Below are 26,641 nucleotides of genomic sequence, written 5' to 3' on the forward strand. Positions count from 1 at the left end.
CATGGTATCAGACTCTCAGAGTGTTTGATGTGAAACAAAAAGAGCAGATCTAGCACTGAAGCAAGGGCCAACTTGTTGCAGCAAGCAACAGTTTGAATCCCCTGAGGGGTTGCACAGTTCTAGCCAAGAGGACTATATTTTCGAGGTTGTCTCTCTCTAAGTGAGTCGATAGAGAGGTAAGATTGCCAGATCGATAGTTTGCCAAGGCAGAGGGAGCCACACAGAGCCTCAGCGCGGAGCTAGAGGGACGCAGTTTTCTGCAAGTTGAGTGCTGGGAAGAAAAGTTGTTGGAAGAAGGAAGCAGATCGCATAGTGAGGGAATACTTCCTAAGTGGTTTCTTGTCGAGGAAATTAGTATTTCTCATTTGCTGGGCAACAAACGAGCAGCAAACTTACCAACTCCATCAGGGAGCATAAGCCAACCTAGAAGCTACGCTGTAGGGAGAAAGAGGGAGTTGTTCAACAATTTTCTAAGGATATGGCAACCAGTGGCTTGAGGGATCAGGACAAGTTGGACGGAGCATACAACTACGTCATCTGGAAGGCTAGAATGTCTTTCCTTCTAGATGAGCAAGCCCTCAAGACGTGCGTCGATAGTGTGGTAGCTGAACCTACGGATGCAGATCTGCTAAATAAGTACAAGGCTAAGATGGTGAAGGCCACAAGGATGATCATGGATGGAGTCAAGGATCATGTGGTGTGCCACGTTGCTAGCAGAGCAACTCCTAAGGAGATGTGGAATGCCTTGGCCATGTTATATCAAGGATCTTCCGAACAGCAGAAGATGTACTTGTAGCATGTTAATCTAGGTTGTCATTGATGTCAATATGGCAGTGGTCAAAATGGAAAATATTCTTGAAGATGCCAGAGGATGACTATAACTCTTGCTCAATCATGTATAAGACAAGAAGCGTCAATCATGCCCATGATGATCTAGAAGCCCTTGAAGACCTTGATGACATATGTGGACCACACTTGATGAACATGATTGGAAGACTACCTTGGAACCTATACATCACTATGACATACACTTGATAATGGAAGATTGTTCTAAGGTTATCACAAGTGGATAAATGGCTCAGGATTGCAGGCATACTTTTATGGTGTAAGCGTCGACTGTGGCCTATATTATGGTGGTCTGAGCTACGGTTTTCAAGTCTGGTACCTCTCCTAACATTGCAGACTGTATGGTGAAGTGGAGACCTTATACCTTGACTTCGATGACTCTCAAACAATGCAGTGACATCTAGTACAGTGAAGACAAGGAAGAGAAATAATGGGTGCCCTAAAGAAGATAAATTGTTGAGTTGGTACATTGAAGCAGTCTTGGAGAAATTTTAGAAGCGGTCATTGAGAAGTCTTCTTAAGCATTGCATGGAACATTTTGGCGAAGCATTGATTGAATACTTGTTCGAGCTTTCATTGGAGAATTGTTGAAGAACTATTGGAGCATTATTGAAGTTCTTGTTGAGCTTGTATAAGCCTCTTTGTTGAAGCAACCTTTCAAAGATTTGATTGAAGACCATGATGCATTGAAGACATCATGAGGTGATTTGGAGACTTTGCTTGGGTACAATGAAGTGCAATGGCAATACCTTCTAATTGACAAGGTTGTCATTGATGATGTAGCGTGGAGATTACAGTGAAGCTGAAGATTGACAGGGCTTGATGAAGAAGACTATGGGAGCCATGAAACCAAACATATCTTGACAAAGCGAAGCTATAGGATTGGTGTCCTTGGAGTTGGTGCTCCTAAACTCAAGGTTGGTGCCTTGGATAAGATAGGGTCGAAGCCCTAGAGGTCGGAGTCTCACTAAATTCCAAGTAGGTTCTTGGCACATCCTAGGTTGGAGCCTAGGTGTCTTCTTCTAGGGTTGGAACACTACCCATATTGTACTTAATTCATTGTAAAGATTATATTAGTAGAAGCATTTATTTCTATTGTTCATTTTGTGTTATAAATATAAGTGATCTAACTGGTAAAAGCAACAATCGAAAAGAAATATTGATTCACCCCCCTTCTCAGTATTTCCAACAGAGCAGAAGTTAAGATCTCCTCAAATGCAGAAGGGAGAACGTGTGGATCCATTCCTCATGAAGCTGAAGGAGACTGGCCCTCAATTTTGTCTCAGATGAGTGGCAAGTCTTTGTCCAGAGTATCCTGTTGGGCAGAGCGGCATTTCCTAATTAGGATGAGATGTGGGAAGCTCTAAAACAAAAGGAGCTGAGGAGAGCCCTGGTCAAGGTCAAACTTGAAAGAAGCAGCAGCAGCAGTGGGTTGAAGCCCAAGGAGGAGGAGGATCCAACACTTGTATTGAAGGGGCAACAGGGCAACAGAGACGAAAGAAGGATGTTTCCAAGGTGAAGTGTTTCAGATGTGGTGAGATGGGCCACTATGCATCCTAGTGTCCCTTGAAGAAAAAGGATAAGGATGAGAAGCATGATCCTAAGGTTGTAGCCGCAAAGATCAAACAAGCGGAGTTCACCATGACAACCAAGATACCTCCAAGAGGGAGGTGGGTTGATTTAGAACTGTAGTTCAATAGAGCTATAGATAGGCAAGATCCTTGAGAAGCCCACCTCTTGGATCATCACCTTGCTGCGAGAGCCCGTGATCAGTAGTAGCGGGATGGAGGATTTTTCAATTGGTGCCATGGAGTGGTCGATCGATAGATGCAATAGTTAACAGCAGCAGAACTTGAGCAGCGCAGAGCAGAGAGGCAGCAGTGCATGGAGGCACAGTGCAGAGCTTCAAAAGCGCAGTGGCTTCAGAAGACAGTGTGGGACTAGCAACAGTCAGGCTTTCAACACCAAGGTGTATCCACAGGATACTTATCCAATTTTGGGTGTTTTCAATTGCTTCTCTCAACAACTGAGTTGCAATACATATGCAATGTTCGCTATGGCAGTGCTAGCAACATAGCAAAAGCAGCATTTGAGAGGGAGTTGTAGTATAGATGTAGCATTGGCAGTGGCAGTGTCAAAGGCAGCATTACAGTAGCAACAAAAGCGCAGTAGTTGGTGAGCAGTATGTCAGACATCAGCAGCGCAATAGATGGTGCTTCAGAGTCAGAGCAGTATGCAGTAGCAGTATATTGCTAGAGCACATTCCTCGCTAAGAGGGATTGTTGATTTGGGGTAGCATCAGATGTGCTCTAAGCCTCAAATTTTGCAAGGAGGCTTGGGCACATGCATTCCAAAGAACCCAGACACCATTTTGGGAAATTCCACCCATAAACGATTATATTAAAATAACTAATATTTTTAATGGGGTTCCTAAGTCTAAACTTAGAAAAATTAAAATATTGATGGGTATTAATCTAATTGTGGGTGAATCTTCTAGATAAAGACAGAGATCAAGTCAAAACAATCTGAGCCTTTGATTAGGAGTTAATCTAGGTCATTGGTTGTCCAACAAAAAGATATAAGAAGGGGCTTGAGGGTCATTTGGAAAACACACCAAGAGAGATCAAGAAAACCGATTTTCGGAAGTGAGAAGTTCTCAAGAGTAAAATTCGATTGACGAGATTTCTTGCAGCAGAGGGGCAGGGATAGCTTTCGGAGAGAGAGTGATTTTCTTAGCTGGAGAATCATCAACAGAGAGAGGCAGAGAGTAATCCAGCAGTGGCAGTGTTGAGCTAGAGAGGTTGATGCAAAGCCACGCAGAGGCAACGCAAAATCCAATGAGTCGTCCGAAATTTACAAAGGGAATTCCAGTTTCAAAATCTGGGAGCCAAGGTGTGAGACGGGAGGCAAAAATCAAATCTCCTAGGTAGCAAATTGACCAGCCAAAGGAGTGACGCAGTCCCCGGAGAGCTTGATGCTGGGATGACGCAGATACTGCACAAAGGCAGGCAGAACAGTTAGGGGGTAATCTGTCTGGGGCTGGATCAATCATGATTTCCACTGATAGTGTGAGGTAACCTCACAATTCTTTCTGCTAGTATTTCTCTCTGTAATTGAACAACCCTGTGAGGTATTCAATGATGTATTCAAAATTTGTTATTGCTTAATAATAATAAACCCTCAAAGTTGCTGCAACGGTTTTCCCGCATTGGGTTTTTCCGAGGACATTTGTCCAAAAATAACGGTGTCCTACATTTTTCCAAAAATAACATTGTCCTATGTGTTTGTATTTCCTTGCTCAGTTTCTATGTTTCAAAATTGTGTTTAATTTGGTGTAGGATGCTTCATTAATTTGCTTCAAATTTCAAGAACAAAATATGAAATAAGTTTGTAATGTAATTTACGATCTAGGTGAAATAGATTCAACTGGTTGTAGTAAGATTCCCAAGATTGTTAGATCTAGGGAATTTCACATAGAGAACCAATTAAGGCAATGTCACATGGGTGCACAACCTTCATCCTTATGTATAACGCAACTTATCATACCAAAGCCTACAACTCAGAAGCTTGATCCCAGTTTTTCCTCCTTTTTGCCTTTGATTCATCATCTTCTTCATCTGCATTATCTGCCCTGCTGGCTTGATCATCATATTTAATTCCATCCACTTCATGATGACGAGAAGCATGAATAACATCAGCTAGACCTCTAGAGGCATCCTTCACTAGATCAACAAGCCATTGCATGTCATCATTTACTGTAACCCGCTTTTCAAGAGACAGTTGATTAGGACACAAATTCATTGCATTCTGTGGGAGAATGTTTGGCATTGAATTAATTTCATTGTGACTTATTTCTTGTATTGTAGATGTTAAAGCAATTCCAACAAGGAACCCGTAAATGGGAAAACATGCATCATTGCTTCATTGATTTTGCTTCTTGTAGCACTTTCAGTAATTTCAAATATTCCACCAAAGGAATTCTTTGAGAAGATTCACATTGGAATTCTTTGATGCATGTCTGGGATAGCTATCTATTCCATGACCCTCTACAGCAGCAACTGTTGTAGGAATTTCCAGCTCATCTAAACGATTTTTGTCCTTGGGACTTCAGTAACCCTCATGATTTGAATGCAAATCTACAAGTTGAGAATCATAATGTGAACTACATTGACATTCAGGAACCTTCAATGTGGCACTATCATCCCCTTTTTTAATATGCACACATAGTAGTACTTCACTTTCATCTTTTGACTTGTTATCTGATATCTTCACTCTCTGTTTCCATTCCTTCAATGCACCATCGTTACTGCGTAAAGGATTTGCATTCACTCTTTCTAATGATTGCAATTCTTCTTTAGTAGATGAAGAGGACAACTTAGGATCAGAAGTAGGATTAATTTCTATGCCATCATAAGCGACTCTCAGTGGCTCAGAAATACTTCCACACCCCTCTTTACAATCATCTCCAAGGATAATATCATTCTGCAGATCCGAAATAACACAATCTGCTAAGGCATGGTTCACTAGATTTAGATTTTCATAGCTTTTACCTGAATTTGGAGTATATTGAGGATTTAGTAGTGTATGATTAGTATCCACTTGTGAGGCAATATCATCAGATTCAATTGAGTGGTGATCTCCTCCACATGGATCTTCATCAATAGGTTCCTCTTGTTGTAGCTCTCCACCAGACTCTTGCTTGCCAGCATCCCTATCAAAATCTTCTAAAATTGAATGTTCCTTGTCCTTTCTGACAGTATCCTCAGTAGCCTTATCATTGCTTGTTCAGAGATTCTCGAACCCTCACCGACTTTTTCAGGTATCCCGATCAGAGATGTTTGGCCCTATTTATGCAGGAGGCTCTCAGGTTCCGAGCGCATATTCTTCAGCCTCCCATCAGACCAAACCCCACACAAAGGATCACGACGTTTTTCAGGGTACTACCTTCAGACGGGGGCACCAAGAGATCGATTGATACCAGTACATATCCAGACTCCAGGTCAGTGAGGATCTGTGGGACCTCACCCTGCCACATGAGATCTCAGCAGCAAGTCCTCCAGCATTCAACAGCGCACGAACCCCCACAGGAAATGATTTAGTGGACAGTCCGCACTTGCCACCAGCTCTTAATCGGGCCAACAGACTTTGTTGAGTTTCTTCAGTGTTATTCATTCAGCCTCGGATGTCAGGTGAGATGGGTCTGATCCTCAGACCTATTAGCTCCTAGATCTTCTCTGCTAGGGCCAGATGTTGATTTACTTCATGCATTGTATCTTTTATAGGAGATCGTTTGGTTCTCCCGCTTTGTATAGACATGATTGTTCTCAACAGTCACTTTGACCTACTTTGTGGTCATTAGTTGGACATAAATATAATTATCTTTATCTTTATCTTATCTTATCATCCATATTAGAGCCCAAGTTCAGAAATCCAACATCCAGATTTTCTTGATGTTTTTCTCCATTCAATGGTCCAGCCTCTGATCCAACAGAAGAGTCACTGTCAACTGTACCACTTTCACTGTCAAGATACTTTCCATTTTCACAATCAACGGGTGCACTAGCTGTGGCAGCTAAAGTTGGCATTCCAACTTCCAGTTGATGATTGGACAATCCATCACAACTACTATCTTCATTTATTTCAAATAATTCTGGTTGATCACTTACCTTCTCCTTAGGGGGATACAGCCATGTCCATGCTTTTGTCTTTGCTTCAACTTTTCTTACACTTTTTCTTTCATGCTTGGGCTTATGATCAGTATCGCTTGATTTGTTTTTCTTACCACTATTCCAAAAGACATTCCAATTTATTTTTCTTAGATGCTGCGCCATTTTGTTAAATTCTTGTAATCTTTTGTTCCATTCTTGCAGCCTGTTGATATTTTCTGCTTGCTGCTCTTCCATCTCCCTCCTCCAAAACTCTGCATAACCTTGCCAAAAATTTGCTTCTAGTGGTTTCATTTTCAAATACCATCCAGACTGGCAGGATTTCTGCTCTGATACCACTACAGCGGTCTAGGGTAATTTTGCCCTAGGGTTTCTACGATACTAGGATTTAGGAAGAATTTCTGTCCAAACAATAATTAACTCAATAACAAATACCACGTTCTCCAACAAAACAGTACAACTTCTCAATGATACAATCAATGGAACAGAGTAATGCAGCATCCAATAAATTCAAACTTCAATCAACAATTCCAATAAATCCCATAGTTCAGTATATTGTTCATCAATTTCACCAGCAATCTGGTACAATACTAAAAAATTATTCATTTAGTCATGGCAGATAGAACCAGTTTGATAAGAGAGGTTTCGCATCCAGATTCAGAGTCTCAGTCTGTGGATTGGGCCTCAGAAAATATCTTCCATTTGCCATAGAGGTTGCAAATGGGATCGTTCTACCCTTTGAGCAAGCCTGTCTATTGCAGGAAGCCATGGAAATCGTTTCCAGGAGGTCTTGCGTCAGCTTCTGAATACTTTGTTAATTGTTTATCAACCCGAGTGGTATTGTTCCACAATTAGACTTGTATTCCAATGGAACTCATCAAGAGCATGGAATCACTTCAAAATTTTGTGATGTCACCAAACCTTCGAATTATATTAAATTTGCACCCTTGCTTTGCCACTGGGTCTTCAGATCTAGCTCAAAACAGTACCAACCGCTTCAGAAATTTCATAAGACCACATGACCCACAAATTATGCTGGGAGGGATTGACCCTCGCTGGGGCTCAGAATCTTCGATCTGGCTCAGGAATCAGGATAATACAATTCACTTCAGAACTTTCGTAAAACCTCAGAATTTGCCCATAATTAGTGACGATTCAGGCTTTTGTTCATGCTCTGCGAGATTATTTGTCCATAGACTGGCTTCCAAAAATTATAAAAAGGTTGACTTCAACTCCCAGAATTTGCTCGGACCTATTGCGGTTGAACTTCACTCTGCTACAGGAAAGTTGTACAAGGGCTTTCAATCTGAACCAAGTGATTAACACCTCAGCCAAAACTTCGCTGTGTCCTAAATCAGCTCAGAGAAAATTTGTCAGCTTTAATATGCTTTGAACTATACAATTATCATTTGCTGCTCCTTGTATAGATAAATCCTTATGCCAGAACAAGATAAAAATGATGAAGATAAAAAGGGAATTTTATCAACTAGGGTGGAATCTTTCAACACCAAAATTGATAGGAGAAAAGGGATCTTAAAACCCTCAGAGCCTCATGCTCAAAGAAAACAGAGATAATGATCCAATCAATGATGCCCAAATGAGTCCAACCCTCTTGTATTTGTAGATTTTCTAGAAGGGTTTCTCCTCTTAATTGATTAAGTAAAATACACTCCAAACCCCAAGTTTGGGTTTCTCTGCCCAGCTGCCCCAAAACTTGCCCAGAAATTGGGACTTTTGGGGTTTTCACCTTTATCAACTATAGCCTCTATGGGGATTGATAGACTACTTAATCCCTTAGGCAATTAATTTCCCAGGAACATTACAGATATGCAAGATTTGCAGAGATGGAATGTTGGACATATCAAGTAGTGATATAGGATTTCATTTTGAAAATTTACTCTGACGAGAAAAGACATCTTTCCAGTTTACAATTTCCATAGATATTATTTAATCTATTGGAAATGGAAAAAGGAGGGCCTTGTTACTTTAAATTGAAATGAGTCAACGAGTCCAAATTCCTTTGGAGGATGTCCCCTGAACGAGAACCAATCTGTGCGCCAAATTAAGCAAATGAATCTAGTCGGTAGTAAAAGGAATAAAGCAGAAGATAAGATAATTATCTTAATGTCCAACAAATGACCAAAAGGTAGGACAGTTGCACTAGGAAGAACAATTAGTAGTACAAATCTCTAGGAGTTCCTTAGGCTGCCCCAAAAGCGTAAATCAAGACAATACTTGGAATACATAAACAAAGTACTACATCAGAGAAGGAGAAAGATGAAAGAGTCCGAAGATATCAACTAATGACAATACCTGAGGGCCTGAGCAATAAAATTGCTGACGACACGGCCATCGTCAATGTTCATTCGTGGCCCATAGGTATTAAATATTCGAGCAATACGGATTTCTGTAACAAGACAACAATGGTCAATAGTAATGAACTTAATGTTCTAGTAAGTTTCACAGACTAACAAAAGGTACAAGCTACAAGCAACTAGATGAAATTAGCAAAAGTATTGCCTGGTGACAGCCTTAAAAAATACCTAACCCATGCTGCCTATGGTAGTCAAACATTAGAGTCTCTGCAACACGCTTCCCCTCATCATAACAGCTTCTTACACCTGTATACAAAAAATAAAATGCAACGGTATAAGTAAAACAAAGAGGTCTACTTTGGTCACAATGATATAATTAACATTCCATGGACCCATTTGTCTAAAGCAATGCAATTAAAAGTGCTTTCCCTTCCTTTCCTGTCCCCTGTACTCAAGGCATAAAACCTTCAACAAAAGCATAGACAAAATAAGGACAACTGAAGTTAGTTGAACATCTATATAGATATCATTCTGTGCTCAGAATGAATATTGGAAATCAATTTTGAGCAAATCATGAGCCTGATTCCAGCTGTAGCTGAACAGAACCTAATCCACAAACTCTGGTTCCCTGGCTCTGAAACAGGGCATATCCTGCCAACCCTGCATGTCACATGTCCTAATGTCCAACACATGGACACACAAGACACACAATGCCAGAGATATTTACACATGTGACATATGTCACGTGCACGTGCATGTGTCCCATCATGTCAGACACTCAGGACACATGATGGGATACAAAAAATCAAAAAATGTACAGATGTGTCCCAACATGTCAATAAATGTGTCCTAGAATGTGATTGATGTAGTTCTATTCAATTTTGCTGACATCATGTCAGCGGAAATATCTGTCCACAAAAGCAAAATTAAAAAATATATAAAAATATTATTTTTTTTTTATAAATTCTTTCGGGTTAATCACATCATGAGCTTTTGGTCAACGTTTCGAACCATCTAATGTGGTTCATCCTCAAGACAAAGCTATATGATCATCATGAGTCATCTTCAATGAAATCAGGTAAATAAACTAGTGATTGCCTCTGCCCCTTTCACGAGCAAAGGTAATGACTCTAGAAATGGCTTTTCATCTAGAGGAAGAAGGCCCTGGGGCTGGCATTAGACTCTGTCATCCTCCAGAAGAAGAAGCAGGAGGTAGACTCTGACATCCTCTACTGGAGCTACTGCTAAGTCCAACTCACTCTGTAGGAGTCCCTGGTGGTGGTGCTGACTCACTCCCATTCTTAATAGTCACCTCCTCTCCCTCCTCCTCTACCTCTATCTCCCTTGCTACCTCCTCCAGTGCCTCCTCTAACAAATCAAAGATCAATTCCTTGACAGACCTCTCAGTCCCAATCCTCCATGCAGCCGTGGTGTCAATCCCATCCAACAAGATAGCATCCATGACAGATGGAAAACAATGGAAATTCATGCCCATACTTGCGAATTTATCCACAATTCAGGGAAATCGATCCCCACTCCAAAAAAACATGGTGAAGACAAAGGAAAATGGTGTCCTCCTCATCCTTTGCTCAAGCAAAACAGTCTCCTAATTTTCTCTCCAAATGCTTCTTTCTGTTTGCAACACTGGCTCTATTTTTTAACATTCAAAAAAATTGCATCTTTATGTTTAGTTTTAATATGTAACCCTAATATCTTTTAAAATTATGTATATATATCCCCAAGGGTTAGCTCAATTGATAGATGCTCTTGTGCAGAAGTTTACAAAAATCTTGAGATCAAATCTCATTGAGTCACTTGGGGTTGCTAGCTGGAATTTGAAGGGGGGATCTGCGGGATATTGGCATGGTACCACTGTCCTCACTTGGACTTCCTAATACACCAGTGTCTATGTGTCCATGTGTCATGTGACTTGGTTCCTTGGTTTTTCTGGCCTTATTTTAGGTATCGTATCATGGTTGAAATGTTGCTTGGGGTAGTCATAGGGTCCATTCTTGTTAACTAAGACAATTTAAAATAATGCAATATAAAACAAAATAACTAGTGCCATATAAGGTGACTCGATTTCCTTGAAGCAATTGTTGTCTTAAGGGCATCTAACCAAAAAGGAAGTTTGTCAAGTGGCTCAAAAAAATGAGGATATACCCTTGTTAAGAGGCATTGATATAATATATGATTATATCTAAGCATGAGTTCAAGCCTAAAGAATCTTAGATATGACATTAACAAGAAAATCCTTGTACACTTCTAAGTTATGAAAAATAATTGCATGTCGGTGAGATTCCAGAAGATTTCTAATCTTAAAGAGAGGATCTACTGTCTTTGAGAAGTCTTCATAAATATATCTAGGGATGAGATCAAGTCATGAGAATCTTGGACCCACCACTAAGTAAATTATAACTCCTTCTATACTTCTTGGTTATGAAAAAATCCCATTTCAGTGAGATTTCAGAAGGTTTCTAATATTAAAGAGAGGACCACCCTCCTTAAGGTGCCTTGATAAATATATCTAGAAATGAAATCAAATCTAAGGAATCTGAGAAAATACTTTGACACTTCTTGGTTATGAAACAAATTCCATGTTAGTGAGATTTCAGAAGCTTTCTCATCTTAACGAGGGCCCAACAATATTGGCTGACACCTTGAAAATTTTGTTTAAATTCCACAAATTTGTTTTACAAAAAAAATTTCGTTAAAAATCACATAGGAGAAAATCTTGTCGACGCGTTTCGAACCAACTAGTGTGGTTCATCTTCGGGACAAGATGAGGAACCCGATCTAGGCATTGAAATAAATAGATGAAGAAGAAAAACTAACTAGCCGTTAGATTATAACGGCTAGTTTGACTCAAGAACTGTTATTAATAAAACAAAATTAAAATTAAAAAGAAATAATATATTCAAAATAAATTAATTATATCTAATATTTAATATTTATTTATATTAAATATTGATCTACCAGTTTCACCAATATATGGAGTCCCACAAGAGCAAGGAATGATGTACATTGTAAACACTTTTCCCATCTTTGGGGTTCACAGGATCCTTAACCAATCTTAGGGAGTTCCAAATGGATCACAGACACTTGAATGCAAAAATTCCACAATTTTGTTATATGGAAAAAAACCTTTGACTCCACTACTATCAGGTAAACAGCAATATAAAACTATAAAACAGGTAAAAACCATCTCACATGACATTCACAATCCTTATAAAATACATAGAGACCAGTTTAAACGACATTCACTGTCCTTAAATGGAAGAATAGACACTTTGATCATCAATGGTATTAAGCACGTCTAGATTGTTATGGATGATAATAAATATGCATTTGCTTAAAAACGTGATGTTTTAAAATTCGCAAAAAAAAAAAACATTTCCAAAAAGAAATTGACATATAGTGACAATAAACTTACCAATTGGGTTGACATTGCCCCAGTATTCTTCCTTTTGAGGATGTTCCAGAGGATCACCATATACTTCAGATGTTGATGTTAGTAGAATCCTATAAAAATACTTCTCCCAGTTCATTTTATGCAATTCCCACCAATGAAACTACATGGCTAATTTTAAAGAATAAACAGCGAAAACAGACTCCCAACAAAACATTAAAGAAATATAAAGGCTCTACAAGAACTAACCTTGCTCCAACTCTCTTAGCAAGTCCTAACATGTTCAATGTACCTATAACGTTGGTCTTTATTGTCTGTTAAGGCAAAAGCAAACAACAGGATACAATAACTACCATTAGATTCACTTGTTGCAATGATACAAAAGACCAATCTCAACGAGTTCACCTCAAGCTAGATCAATATAGACATCTTTTATGCAGAACTATCTGAACCTACATATTTGTACTCCATCCTCATAGAAAAGAGATTCAATTGTTTTAATTTTGTGCTATAAAATGACTTCATGGTCAAGCGATAGATTACAGTGGAGTAGTTCTAGAGAAGTGACAGGTCAAACTCCACTGCACATTAAGCAATTGCCGATTGTGGTTTCCTAAAATATTGAGTCAAATCAAACAAGACACTCTAGCTGACCAGGAAAATGGCACAAGAAAACTTCATCGTCCATTAGCTAATGCAATGGTTAGGTTGCCAAATACTCTTATCTTGACATAATTCTACACTATGCAAGTTAAACATTCATAACCATAGTTAATCTAAAATTGCAGAGTAAGCCATAATAACTTATAAGCTTAGCTGGGTACATATTTTACAAATGCCAAGCCAAAAAAAAAATCTTATCCAATCATATATGGTAGTACATAATCAAGTTACTGTTCAGATGACTGAAATCAGGAAACAACCAAGTAGTATGGAAATGCAGAACGCAAACCTTGACAGGATTGTACTTGTAGAATATTGGAGATGCTGGGCACGCTAGATGATATATTTGATCAACTTCTATCAGTAAAGGCTCTGTCACATCTGTACAAAAATCATGCATCCAAAGCATCAACAGGCCTGTAATTAACCAAAATTGGCATATACATACATACATACATACTTACATATATGTATGTATGTATGTATATGAAGGCCTCAAAACATGTCAAAGACAAATCAGGGCACAAACTTTAAGAACTTGCACAAAGCATTTAAGAAGCAACCCATATCTAATAATAGAGCATACCATGTCTAATAAGCTCAAAATTTGGATGTCCGATCCATCTCCTAATATTATCCTTTGAACCAGTAAAGAAGTTATCAACTACAATTACCTGCACATCATATTAGATTCAAGTTTAAGTAGGAATCAAAACAATTAGAAATAAAAACAAGCAAAACATGAATAAGTATGCCGTCAAAATTTCTCTCAAAGCTTCACAAATACTGGGATTTGACTTCAAGATGTAAACATTCTGAGGCTAACTACAAAATAGACTACGAAGCATGTTATAGTATATACAGATGTCCAAGAATTAAGTTCCAAAAGGGACTGCTCATTTTAGGAAGTGCTGTGATTTCAAAATGGTCATTGGCATATATATTAGCATAAACACATCCCTGAAATAAGACCCAACGCTTTCCTTCCAGATATTCTGCATCTCTTCTTAAGGTATTCAACGCAAAGAGATGAAAAAACTCAAAGGACATAAAAACTGAAATCATTTAAGCAATTTCCTAATTTGATTTAAAAACTCATATTGCGGGAGTCTGGTTGTTTAGCTCCAGTGGTTGAGTGCTGTGAATTGAAATACGAGATCTCAGGGTCAAATCCCTGGTCCAACAATAGATGATATGTTAATGCTCGATGCCCCCACCAGGTCAGGCCTCCTATTGTCTAGGAAACAGCCCACCCTGGTCACCAGCTGTCAATGCATTAGTCTCATATGGTTTCCCATACACGGATTACAAGGTATTCAAAATAATTAAATTGAAATTATCAAGAAGAAAAAAATCATACCACATTTAGAGTTGACAGGAAACAACTCTTCCTAATGATTTTTTCAGAAAAATACTACCTGATAAGAGTATCGTTCCAGACTCACTTTCCTTCACCCCACCACATAATTGGGGAGATAAATGGAACAGCAAGTGCAAAAAATGTTTTGTAATCTGACCAAACAGTAAAGACAATAAATGGCTTGGACCAAAACCTTCCATGGATAATGGAGTTAATAAAACTCGGACACTCCATTCTAAGTTGTCCACCTGGTTATAAAACTCGAAACCATTTAGAAGTCCCCAGTTGAGCTCAAAAAGGACTTTACATATGGTCTTTGATTCAAGGTGGTTTAGCAGTTCGCAACTGCCTATTTTATTTGGAGTCACATTGCCTACCGTTGTCATCAGTGGAAGTCCAGAGATGTTGAAACAACTTTAAATTTTTGACAAAAATCCAAAGACACCTAGGACACAGCCATCTCTTTCTGAAGCCATTTTTCCTCTTCTTTGTCAATTACATGGATTCAAGATGCCTTAGCAATTGGCTAGTGCTTAATTTATCTAGGAGTGACATTGCCTAGCTATCCCTTCAGCAGAAGAACAGAGTTGTTGAAACAATTTCTCCAATTTTAACAAATACCCAAAGGAGCCTACGATGCAGCAACTTCTGTCTGCAGCCACTATTCCTCTAGCTCCATGAATTACATGGATAGTGAATTTGAATGTTTCTTACAGCAAATAGAATTGGAATTTTATTTCATATTTGGAAACATCCAAATGATATACCATTTCACAAGAATGATGCTACATAAGACTACAGATGGAATGACAATTTGGCAGTAGTGATAAATAAAATCTCTTTCCAAATGCAGGACCAAGTGGACAATGTAGTTATGGATCTTGAATTGGGGGGGCAGCTCCATGCAACACAAATCAGGTCTTATCTGGCTCTTCCCTGGCCAAATCCATGTCACCTTCTCAGTGACATAGGCAGAGCTCTAGCCAGCATTGTAGGAAAAGAGCAAGTAGAGCTGTCATGGCAACAACAAGCTGGCCACGTGGCTACAATGATGAACTCCTATGCCCTCCAGTTGATGATATGTTTCAAATTTCAATACATGCCACTAGAAGGGAGATCAACCTAAGAAAAATGTTGATGGATGTGACAGAACAAAACTTCCTCAGATTCATCCAATACTTACTGACGAATTGACTCAGCTCACTAAACTGACTCAGGAACACTTTTCAGCAAACTCAATCAAACCCAACTAACTTGGCAGACTAGCCCAAATTTGGCAAATTTACATGGTAGACTCGCCCACATCTTCTTGGGTGTTTTTAACCTTATCAACCCTAGAGTGCGTGATTTCTGTATCATTTTGACTCATTTCGATTGGATTGTGACTATGTCCTCACCTCTCCATCTCCCATACCTTCCACCACTACTTTCCTGGTTTCTGACCACCCTCCACTAGTCAATCATTCTTATTTAACTTTTATATTTGTTGCTTACTCTACCAGTCCCACATCACCTCATTCCTGCTCATCAAAATGTACCTATGTCCTTGATGACCAGCTTATCATACGACAAGAGGGCCTTCTGACGAGCCAACAGACTCAAATCTTTTCAAATTGATGTCTCTAAATCCCAAAAATACTCTTCCATCTTAACTTGCAAGCAAGGAACCACAGATGCTCAACAATACATTGACCCTAATGAATCCAAGTCCAAATTGGACGCCAAGACTATGAAAAATTCCACATGACCTGAGGGACAACAAACTTTCGAGCTTTCCACATCCAGGCTTTGAAAAGAAGAGAATACCTCACATAACCAAAGGATATGTTGAGCTTAATGAACCTTGTGCCAAGAATCAGAGCCATCAAACATCTATGACGCTTAGCACCCCTCCACCTTCAACACACTAAACACATCCCAAGGGACCATAGGTAGCCCTCTATCACAACATCTCCTATCCCCTGTCATGAATGCCCAATGAGCAACCTCAAAACTTGACAAGTGGATCCACAAGCTACAAAGTGTTCGGTCTCTTTGTCTCATTGACAAACGATGAGTCTTTGCTTGGCTCATTATTTATCAAGGGATACCATCTAGAGTCCATGTAGCTAAGAACAAGCTTACCAATGGTCCTTGCTTAATTTGCGGTCATCCATATACACTGAAACACACTCTTTGGAATTGCAAGTTTGCAATGACAAGTTGGAAACATATCCAAGATCATCACCTACTTTTGTTTCAAAGGAAGCTTCATTAATGAGCAGCATTAATGGGAGATTCATGTTACATAGTGTTCTCCACTTTCTCCAGGATCTTCTGTGATGAGGTCAGTTCGTTTCAATCTTTTTCTCATGTTTGCAAAGAAGAGTAATGTACACAATCTTGAATGTAAGGTTATCTTTTTATCAATGATGCTAAGGAATTAGAACCTACAACTTATTTTGATTTCACTTATGCCCTACCAACACTAAGGAACAAGATAAGAATCAGCTTTGTATTACTATATATCCTTCCATCTTTACATTCAGTTTTGTAAGTTTTTCTATTAATATAAAAATATATTTCTCAAAAAAACTGACTATTCTTTCATCCCCGCTCATAAGAATGAGCTTTGACAATTGCTTCCTCTTTAAAATCTGACTTCCACGCTCGCATTCTTTGGGAAGCACCCTAAGACTCCTCCACTCATAGCCTTCATTCATTGAGATTCACCTACCCTCCTAGTACTTGTTCATATACAACTTGGCCTTCTATTCTATTATAGCAAAGTCCCAAGCATCAAGGGGCTACCCAAGAAGGCTAACCACTGCCACCATAGTAACTCTTCCTCTCATTTTGGTTGGCTCTTCTCCAACTCAAATGCACCTTCCCTAAGGATAGGATTGCTAAGGCTATAGAGTGTAAACACTATTACCCCCCATGTCAACATGGGTACCAATAAAAATATTGCCACATATTTCAAAACCATTATAAACCCAAGGTCACAAGTCAAAAGCATTGTAACAACCATGAGAAGCTTTGTATGAAGCATCCTAGAAGGTGTCTTGTTTTTATTGCCTGTATGGTCGAACCATGGCCAATCTCTTTTAGTTCATCTTGGGTTCCTTTTGTTCTATATAGGATTGGAGGGCATTAGGTGGTCTAAAATTTAAATTGAGGACTCATGGTATGGTATCTTGCTTTTGTAGGTGTGAGCAGTGGTGTATGGGCCAATCCAACCCACGTCAAGGTGCACCTGTCGTACCGCATAGATGGAGTCTATAGAATCTATAAGTGATCGTAGCTTTGGAGTGGTATCTTTCAAACAGCTCTCATGCATGGCAGTCTCATATTGACAAATTTCACAATTCCCAATGCAAAGTGATATCAATGATCAAAAAGTCTCTCAATTTGTTTAGCTTGAAAAGAGGCTTCCATGCCACATTGAATTTTTTAATCAAAGAAGATAGTGACTAGTTACAGCTTGGTCAAGTTGGTCAAACAAGTCAAACAAGTTTCCATGTGGCAAAACAGGGTCAGCATTGGACAATATGGTACATGCATTACATCAAAAGTTGTCTAAGGTGTTAGAGATCCGGAGAGCAAGGGGCTAAGTTGACTTTATTAAAGGGAAATGTTCAATTGAATTTGACATTATAAAGTCAACTAGTTGTTGGAGAGGCCTAACTGGCCATTGGAGATTGTTAGAGAATCTAGGGCAAAGTAGTGTTGTGATAATTCTCCAAGACTTGATAACAATTAGTGAAGTCCTTTTACTTTTCGTGTTAGCTTATTCTTCTTCTTCTTATTATTAGTGCATATGTGTGTGCTTCATCAAATTGCTACCAAAATAAAAATAACAAGAACACAAAACTGAAGCTTCTTATTTGAACAACTGCCAAACCCTAGACCCTTGACTAGGATATCCTCCAAGCATAAGTCAAATCCTTCCTCTTTCTCCGATGTCACTTCTGACACATCTTCTGGCACTTTGTCTTCTAAGTTAGGAAACCCTGGAACATTAGGGCTCCTCTACTTCGCTATAAGGAGGACCTTCTTCGCTATTCTTGGAGACCTTGTTCTACATCCAAATGAGGTCTCTCAATATGATGCCTTCATCTACTGTCTAATCTGTAAGTGTTTCCTTGCTGCATGTGTGGACAAGAGCCTTAAGATAGTCCTCTTACCTTCGTTGATTCTTCCTTTCTTCCTCGCTAGAGAGAGAGAGACCTTGTAGGCCTAGTTCACACCCAAAAACAATGAGATATGATGACCTGTACCTTTCTGCTGTTATAGCCCCAGTCAAACCTTCCTTAACCTCGCACGTGTGGTTGTACCTACTTCAAAAATGACCTCCTTACCTTCGTTGTTCTGTCTCCTTATCTTCATTGTCCTCGTTATCCTTTTTCTACCTTGTCCTCGTCCTTTTTGGCCCTCCTCTTGTATGCGGATTTCAGAGTGAAGTTCCACGTTGAATGAGGAGTGGACAACCTCTATAAATAGAGGTTTGTCCCTCCTCTTTAGGCCGACTTGACTGTCTTTAAGGCCGACTTACAGTTTGCACTATAATTCAATTTTTACCCATCATTTTGCTGCTTGGAGACCACGTTGATGCTAGGAGAGGATTTGACCATGCTTGGAGGTGTTACCTTGACCTTGTCTGATGCCATGATGTAACATGCCCTCAAAGGGTCTTATCATAATTACATTTTGACTTTGACTCTCTAGAAGCACTTCAAAATGTGCTTGACCTATTTTCAATGAGCAAGAAACTCATTGACAAATAATACAAAAATAATTTCTCTTTTCTTGAATAAGTACAAATATCAAAATTACATTTATGAAGACCTAGCCTAGTTACATTTCCTTCAACACTCCCTCTTAACTAGGGAGGTATTCATACAATATTACAAGGTGTTTGGCAATTTTCAATCTTGAAGAATTCACATAAGAGAAACCAAATTTGCAATCCATCTGTTATAGCATCATATTCATCAGCATTGTCATAGTGCAAGGCCTTGACTAACAGCTCCATCTCTTTATGAGACCATGAGCTACAATGTTGGCGAGACCAATGATTTATAGACACCTTCATCATTGTCTCTCAAGGTACATACCCACCCGGGTGTTCTCCGAGTATGACCTTCTAGGACTATTCTTATCTAGGGAGTATGACCTCAAAGAATATCGGTCCTCTTGCCTACTCTTGTCTTGGATGCCCTACACATCCTCAAAGAGTATCGGATGCCAGATGATTACCTAATCCTCCCATTCTTTCTTCCCAAGTGAGGACAAGAATGTTGTGTTTATCTTGTGTCTACATTTCCATTCATGGCCTTCATCTAGACTTACAATTGTTAGTCCTGGTTTAGTGCATGACCAATGAAATGGAAAACACAATTGTCACTCCTTTGTAATCAAGGGTGATCCAAAAACTTCCTCTTGATCAAGGACCTATCAGAGCTCCCTCTTAACTGGGGACTCTTTCCTTCATCAGTAGCTTCTTCATGGGTCCTTCAGCTGCTCGATCTTCTTCCTTTCTTGATGTCATGAAGTCTTCAATCGAACTTCTTCTTGGTAGGGCACCATCCATCGATCACTTTCCTTCTTGGTTTGTCATGTTAATGCTTCGTGGAAAGTGACTATCAGGTTTGTCATCTTGGCTACTCTTTTGTCATTTTGTCCATGCTTCGGTATACTCTCCTCATGGATGCTTCATAGTACTTGCTAGGTTACATGTTTTGACCTAGTAGCCCATTATGACTTCATTCTAATATTGCTTCAACATTTCTTTTTCTTTTGTTAGATGACTTGTTCATCACGACATTTCTGTAGAGTAGAATCAGTTATCTGCACCTTTTGTATCTCCAAGGCCTTCAAAGGTGTCAAGGGTCCTTTCTTCTTTTATCAGAGTTGTCCTGCCTTCTTTCGGGAGATGTCTTATCAAGGCATTTTGTCAGATAGTGATCCTTGGTGATCATGGTGTTCTTCACATGCTTGATCTCTTTCTTCATTTGCTTCTCCTCAGATAGATAGGTCAACCATCTAATGCTTCTTGTGAGAGCATTCCTTCATTGCTTGCTTTTTGGACTTGTCAACATTTCTTCTTGCTTCTTAGTCAGCGATCTTATGCTCCTTATGTGAGCATATTCTTTTGTTGACCTTCATCGCATTGTAGTGCATGCCTTCGAGCATGTTCTTGGTGAAAGAGATTCTTTCATGTTTGATGATGTTATAGAACAATACCCATGTCTCAATAATACACAAATGATAAGATGACTTAAACTTTGATGCATACATACCTCATCTTGATTCTCCTTTGATCATCCTTGCTTCATTTGATTGACCTTGGTGTGTCCTTCTTGCTTCATCTTAGCTTCCTTGCATATCATTACTTTCCTTGAATCCCATGAATGGGATTCCCAATGAGACATCTGCCTTGGTTCATGAACCTTCTTTTGAAGATTCCATCATAGGATCTTAAAGATCCTTGTCTTGCAAATGTTTCCTTTCTTTTGATAAAGTAGGTCTTCTAAGATTCTTATCATGGTCAATTTTTCTTTCATCATGTATGAGGTCCTATACTACATATGTTTCTTCTACATGAATGTCTTGAGCTATATTTGCCATGCTCCTATATTCTAGAAGATATTTCTACTTATGCATTTTTGTTCTTCTCATGAATGCTACATCTTACATAAGCGTTTAGAAGTCATAATTACATTTTGACTTTGACTCTCTAAAAGCACTTCAAAATGTGTTTGACCTATTTTCAATGAGAAAGAAACTCATTAACAAATAATACAAAAATAATTTATCTTTTCTTGAATAAGTACAAATATCAAAATTACATTTATGAAGACCTAGGCTAGTTACATTTCCTTCAACAAAGATTTCTTGGACCAAGAAGTTAGGAGATGGACCAAATCGAATTGCCCAAGCAAGTCAAATTCATCTTGGACCAAGTTGAGCTACCAAGGAGGACCAAAGAGTGGAACATTAGGCAACTAAATGCTACTATTCTTCATCTTTGACCATTATGGGCCATTAGCAAAGGGAATTGGACCTACTTGTGCAATGTGAACCAAATTCACGGCTTAGTGGGCAAGTTATTCTTTGTAATGTAATATTTTATGAAAAATACTAACTCTCCAACTTGTGGTAAGTTACATAGCTCGACCCCTCATGAATACAATACAATACAGTAGCCATTTTAACATGGAGGAGAGAGATTTGAACTTTGTACTTCTCCCTTGCAAGAACAAAGCCTCTTCATAAATTGACCATAGGGCAATCCCCGAGGCACTCAAACTTCATGTCTCTACTATCATGTGGCTTTATGACACAATGTTGGGAAGTTTTTGCACATCTCACAACCTTTTCAAGAACATCACGTGTTATTTATGTCAAACAATGATGTCCTCTCGCCCCCACCATCCGTAGGGTCTACATTAATAAGTTACATATTAAATTTCCTCCAAATCTCCAACAAGATCATTATTGAGTGAAACTACCTTCAATTGCATTTGTTACATGAGCTCTAACCCTCTCAACCAACTTTAAGAAACCTCACACTAGTTCAAACTTTGCTTCCTAGAGCATTATGGATGTGCAAATTTTGCTCATTGCATGAGGGAAGTGAAGGGCCTAAAAATCACACACCACTCACCCGAGGGCATTATTCCACGAGCATTTTTAACATCTACACTAGTATCCCAAAGGGTTAGCTCAATGGGTTGTTGCCAATGTTGTTAGGCATTTAGCTAGCTCTATGCTAGAAGGTGCCCGATTTGAATCTCCCTAGGTTAGGCACATTAATCTACACCAACAGGTTTAATAGGGACGCCATCCACGAATGGGGGAAGCATCCCTTGGGTTCCCCCCAAAGCCCTCCTTCGAGGAAAAAAAACATTTGCACTATAACACTTTTGTATTTTGTAAAACCCTCTTGTATATTTATTATGTCAATATTTGTTGCATTTCAATACTCGTTTTTCCTCTTTAAGAGCTTTCTTATACACCCCCACTTCTACTTAACTACTTTTGCATTGTATTTCCTAGTCCCTTTTACCTATCCTAGTCTCTAATAGATATTTTTATATTTCTTTACAAGAGAAATGTAAAGGAGCTAGGCCACACAATAGTAGAGGCATTTAAATTTTAAAGATATTAGCCCATCATTTTCATCATTTTTCTATAATATCCCATTAAACACCTTAAAACCTCAAATTTAATATCCGAAGGAAAGATACTTTGATTGGGAATACTGCAAAGACTTTATGGGGGGAACTGTTAAATGCAATTTTTTCCAAAAATCAAATCATAGTGGAGTGAACTATATTAAGTGCCACATCGATCAAAAATCATTGGCCATGATGTAGCAACTATTTATAAGTAAACATGCATGTAACCATCAAATCCCCCTTTATCTAGATACCACAAAGGAAAGTAAAGCTAAGAAACAAAAATTGGCAAACATAAGGGGGCATTTTCTTTTTTTGTTTGCTAGGTTGTGTGAGTCCTAAGATGACTAGCATGCCTAACTTGTGGCCTGAGTAGCCACGACCCAAGGGCATCTAGACTGTCAAAATCACCAAAGGATCATACCTAGCTTGGGCCACACCAAACCTTAGCATGGCTAGATTTATGCCCACGGAGTTTCAAAACCGGTGACCTTTACACCCTTGAGTACCTTAATAGAACACCCTGTCACTATCTGCTCTACACCCTATGTTGAATTTTCCAGGGCACACAATCTAGAAAAATAATCTCCTTCAATAGGTAACTACTTCCAATGGTTAGTTAGCATTACTAACATTTGAATATCATTAAGCATTTACACAGAAGAAAATTTCAACCATAAAATATGAAATAGCAATAAAGTAATCATGAGATAATGAGAGAAAAGGACACAAAAATTTAGGCCTGAGGCCAGGGAAAAACCCATTGGGGAAAACCCAAAAAAAATCCTTATGAGAGAGAGAATTCCAAATTCATCAATACATCATAAATAACCATAGTAAGATAATAGCCAAACCAATAACCAAGAACAAGAGAGATCCCAACCAAATTTTCGAGTCTTCCTTCCTTCAGATTTCTACCTCCTTCTGCTCCCAACTTCACTAAATCAAAGCTCAATAAGAGATTGATTGATGTCACAAATGAGGATACCTCTCCTTTATATAGACTTCCAAGGGGGTTAAATCGGTGCCTCTTGGGGGCTTAGCTAACATAAAATAATAGGAGGTCGACTCAAATATATTTTGGAGGCAAAAATAAAAATTCAATTTTTCCAATTTTCTTCATGATGAAAATACCGACCATGGCTACCATATTTTCCAACACTCCCTCTTAGCCAAAGAGGTAATTTTCATTCTCTCTCTCAAGATTAATCTTTCCAACCAATCATAGGTCTCACAGAGCACAACCTAAGGAAGAGATCACAAATACAAATCAAGATCAATCTCCCCAACCAATCCATAGGTCTCACAGCCACAGCCTAAGGGAGAGATCACAAGTCTCATCAAAAGGAAAGATGCATAGCATCCAACTCATCTCAATGCATCTCCCCAACTACAAGGTCTCACAACACACAACCTAAGGGAGGAATCACCATCTCAATGCATATCCCCGACCACAAGCTCTCACAGCAGACAACCTAAGGGAGGAATCACTATCTCAATGCATCTCCCTGGCCATAAGGTCTCACAGCACACAACCTAAGGGAGGAATCATTATCTGAATGCATCTCCCCGACCACAAGGTCTCACAACACACAGCCTAAGGGAGGAATCATGATGCTACGTAATTAGTGCTCCCTCTCTAAGGAATTCTCATCCATTCCAGTTTCTTCACATAAACATCATCAACTTGCTCAACAACAAATGAGTAGCCATGGCAAATTTCAACACATTCTACCAACATCATTTAGTTATTCATTCAGCTTCAATCGGGGCTTCTCATAGAAGCAATGATCAGCAACAATGGTTAAATCCAACAAACAAGAAGCTTCTCACAAAAGCAAGAATCAGCAATAACTTCAGCAACAATGGTAAAATCCAATAGATGGCAAGTGGCTTCTCATAGGAACAAATATCAACAACTTGCTCATCAACAGAAAAGTGTGCCACAATAAACAATAAGTAACTTCTCACAGAAGAAAATATCATAAACCTGCACTCTAGTACAAGATCAAATAGATCAACAGCCAGCTTCACAAGTCAACTACATTTCCAGCTTCAATCAAGCTACATGCAACAAGACCATCCATGTTGTTCAGACCAATACAGCATCCAAAATACATTCAGTCCAGATAGAGTCAGCAATTTCATACATCAGGTGGTTCAACAAGCTAATCAAAGGGATTCATCTAATCAACAGCAATGTCTCGCAGCATTTTCAAATTTTCTTTAAGCAAGTGACCATGGACTCAGTCCATTACACCACAACCTCAACAAGGATTTCACCAAGTTCGTGCCATACTTTCTATCTTATAATCCTTCAATCAACTCCCTCTTAAACTGGATGAAGAGGACCTCAGTCCTTGTCAAAATGTCATTCCTTTTGGATGAGTATGGTCTAGAGGAGTATGCGGAAAATGTCATTGTCATACCAACAGATCCACAACAACTGGCTACCTATAAAAAGAAAAACAAAAAGATGATTCTCAAAGAGAGGTTGAGGACCATCAAGCAGAATAAGGGAGAAGACATGACTTCCTATCTCACCTGAGTTCAACTTGTCAAAGATGAGTTAGCTGCGATAAGAGATAAGCCTAGTGATGATGAGCTAGTGCATATAGCACTCAATGGGTTTTCTAAGGAATTGAGCATGTTCATCCAAGTGGTTTATGGGCTAGAAAAACTTCCAAATTGGGATCGGCTATGGAGTGATTTCACTCAGGAGAAGCCAAGGCTCAACTTACGCAATGGCACCAGTAGCAGCAACAAGAAATTGAAGGTTGAGAGGGAGCAGGAAAACAATGCCTTAGCATGGAAAGGAAAGGCGAAGAAGGGTTCTCGTAAGGGGCAATACTCAAAAGGAATGAAGGACTTATCAAAGGTTAAGTGCTATGGATGTCATGAATATGGCTCCTATGTCAGCAATTGCCCACAGAGGAAGAAGGGAAAGAAGAAAGTAGCAACTTTAACAGACATAAATGGACTCTCTAGCAAAATGGAGCAAGAGTTCCCATTAATAACATGTTTGTCTAGCTCGACTTCATAAGGTGTCTGGTACATAGACAGTGGAGGGTCATTTCATATGACAAGTTAGATAGTACTTATCCAATTACAAGGAGGAGGACATCAGGTTCCAGATTCAGATGGGGAACAAGTCCAAGTGCAACCCAGTTGCTAGAGGGACTGTTCTATTTTAGAGGGAGAATGGCAAGCATACCTATCCATGATGTGTTGCATGTGTCAAGCTTGGGGATAAACTTGATCTCTGTATCAATCCTTCAAGACAAAGGATCAGATGTTATCTTTAGAGGGGAAAAGGTGTTGCTGAAGCACAAGAATTGGAGGTCACTTATAGCAATTGGGGTGAGGAGTAGCAGGTTGTACAAACTACAAATGGACACTCTAAAGGCGTTAGTTAGCAATAGCAGTCTGAGGGACCAAGGGGAGCTATTGCATAGGAGGATGGGCCATATTCATCATGGAGCACTTAGACTACTTCGTGAGATGGTGGCAAGTGTTTTGAAGGTGAGCACAGAGCACGATGATGGTGCCACATCAACTAGCGGAAGCTCCTAAAGTAGAGCAATAAAATTAGAGGCAGCAGCAAAGCACGAGTACAATGACTAGTACGAGCACAAGCTCAGGTGTGAGTGCTCCTAAGGCTTTGCAAAGCATGGAACAGCAGATGCATAAAGAGTTTGTGGTTTAGATATTAAAAAAATTGAAAAAAAAAAATGAAAAAATGAATATTTTTGTACCAAACGATTTTTTCCGATTTTTTCCCGATAATTCCGATTTGTTCCCCACGCCGACTTAATCCCGATCACGATTTTCACAACATTCCTAGGTACACTTCTATACAAGTCCTGATCCCATTAGCAGCACATATGGAATGGCAAATCCATCAGATGGATGTCAAAACAACGTTCTTGAATGGTGAACTGGAGGAGGAGGTATGCATTGAACAACCAAAGGGCTTTCTGGCACATAGCAAAGAAACCCACATGTGCTGGTTGAAGAGAGCTTCATACAAGCTCAAGCAAGCTCCCAGGGCATGGTATGAGCGCATCGACACATGCTTGCAGGGCATGGGCTTTATGAAGAGTGAGGCAAATGCAAACCTATACTACTTGGTGGTTGGGGGTTATGTACTCATTCTTTTCCTATATGTGGACGACTTGTAGTTGACAACTTCAATGGGGCTCATCAAAGAATGTAAGAGG

General features: G+C 39.3%; 1 protein-coding gene across 3 annotated transcripts in view; it reads right to left on the reverse strand.

Annotated features, from left to right (window-relative positions):
* Nucleotides 1-26,641, reverse strand: part of LOC149190192 (UDP-glucuronic acid decarboxylase 5-like) — a 66,021-nt gene that overhangs the window by 18,221 nt on the left and 21,159 nt on the right. For all 3 annotated transcript variants that reach the window (XM_089412063.1, XM_089412065.1, XM_089412064.1), the window contains exons 4-9: nucleotides 13,486-13,573; nucleotides 13,189-13,280; nucleotides 12,486-12,550; nucleotides 12,261-12,349; nucleotides 9,056-9,133; nucleotides 8,826-8,919 (exon numbers count right to left, since the gene is read on the reverse strand). In XM_089412063.1, coding sequence (XP_089268189.1) covers nucleotides 8,826-8,919; nucleotides 9,056-9,133; nucleotides 12,261-12,349; nucleotides 12,486-12,550; nucleotides 13,189-13,280; nucleotides 13,486-13,573 — 506 coding nt within the window. The remainder of the gene's footprint in view (nucleotides 1-8,825; nucleotides 8,920-9,055; nucleotides 9,134-12,260; nucleotides 12,350-12,485; nucleotides 12,551-13,188; nucleotides 13,281-13,485; nucleotides 13,574-26,641) is intronic.

This window comes from Pinus tabuliformis, chromosome 3_1, assembly GCF_031772625.1.
Source record: "Pinus tabuliformis cultivar Carrire ecotype Pingquan chromosome 3_1, CPIR1, whole genome shotgun sequence".
NCBI classification, from domain to species: domain Eukaryota; kingdom Viridiplantae; phylum Streptophyta; class Pinopsida; order Pinales; family Pinaceae; genus Pinus; species Pinus tabuliformis.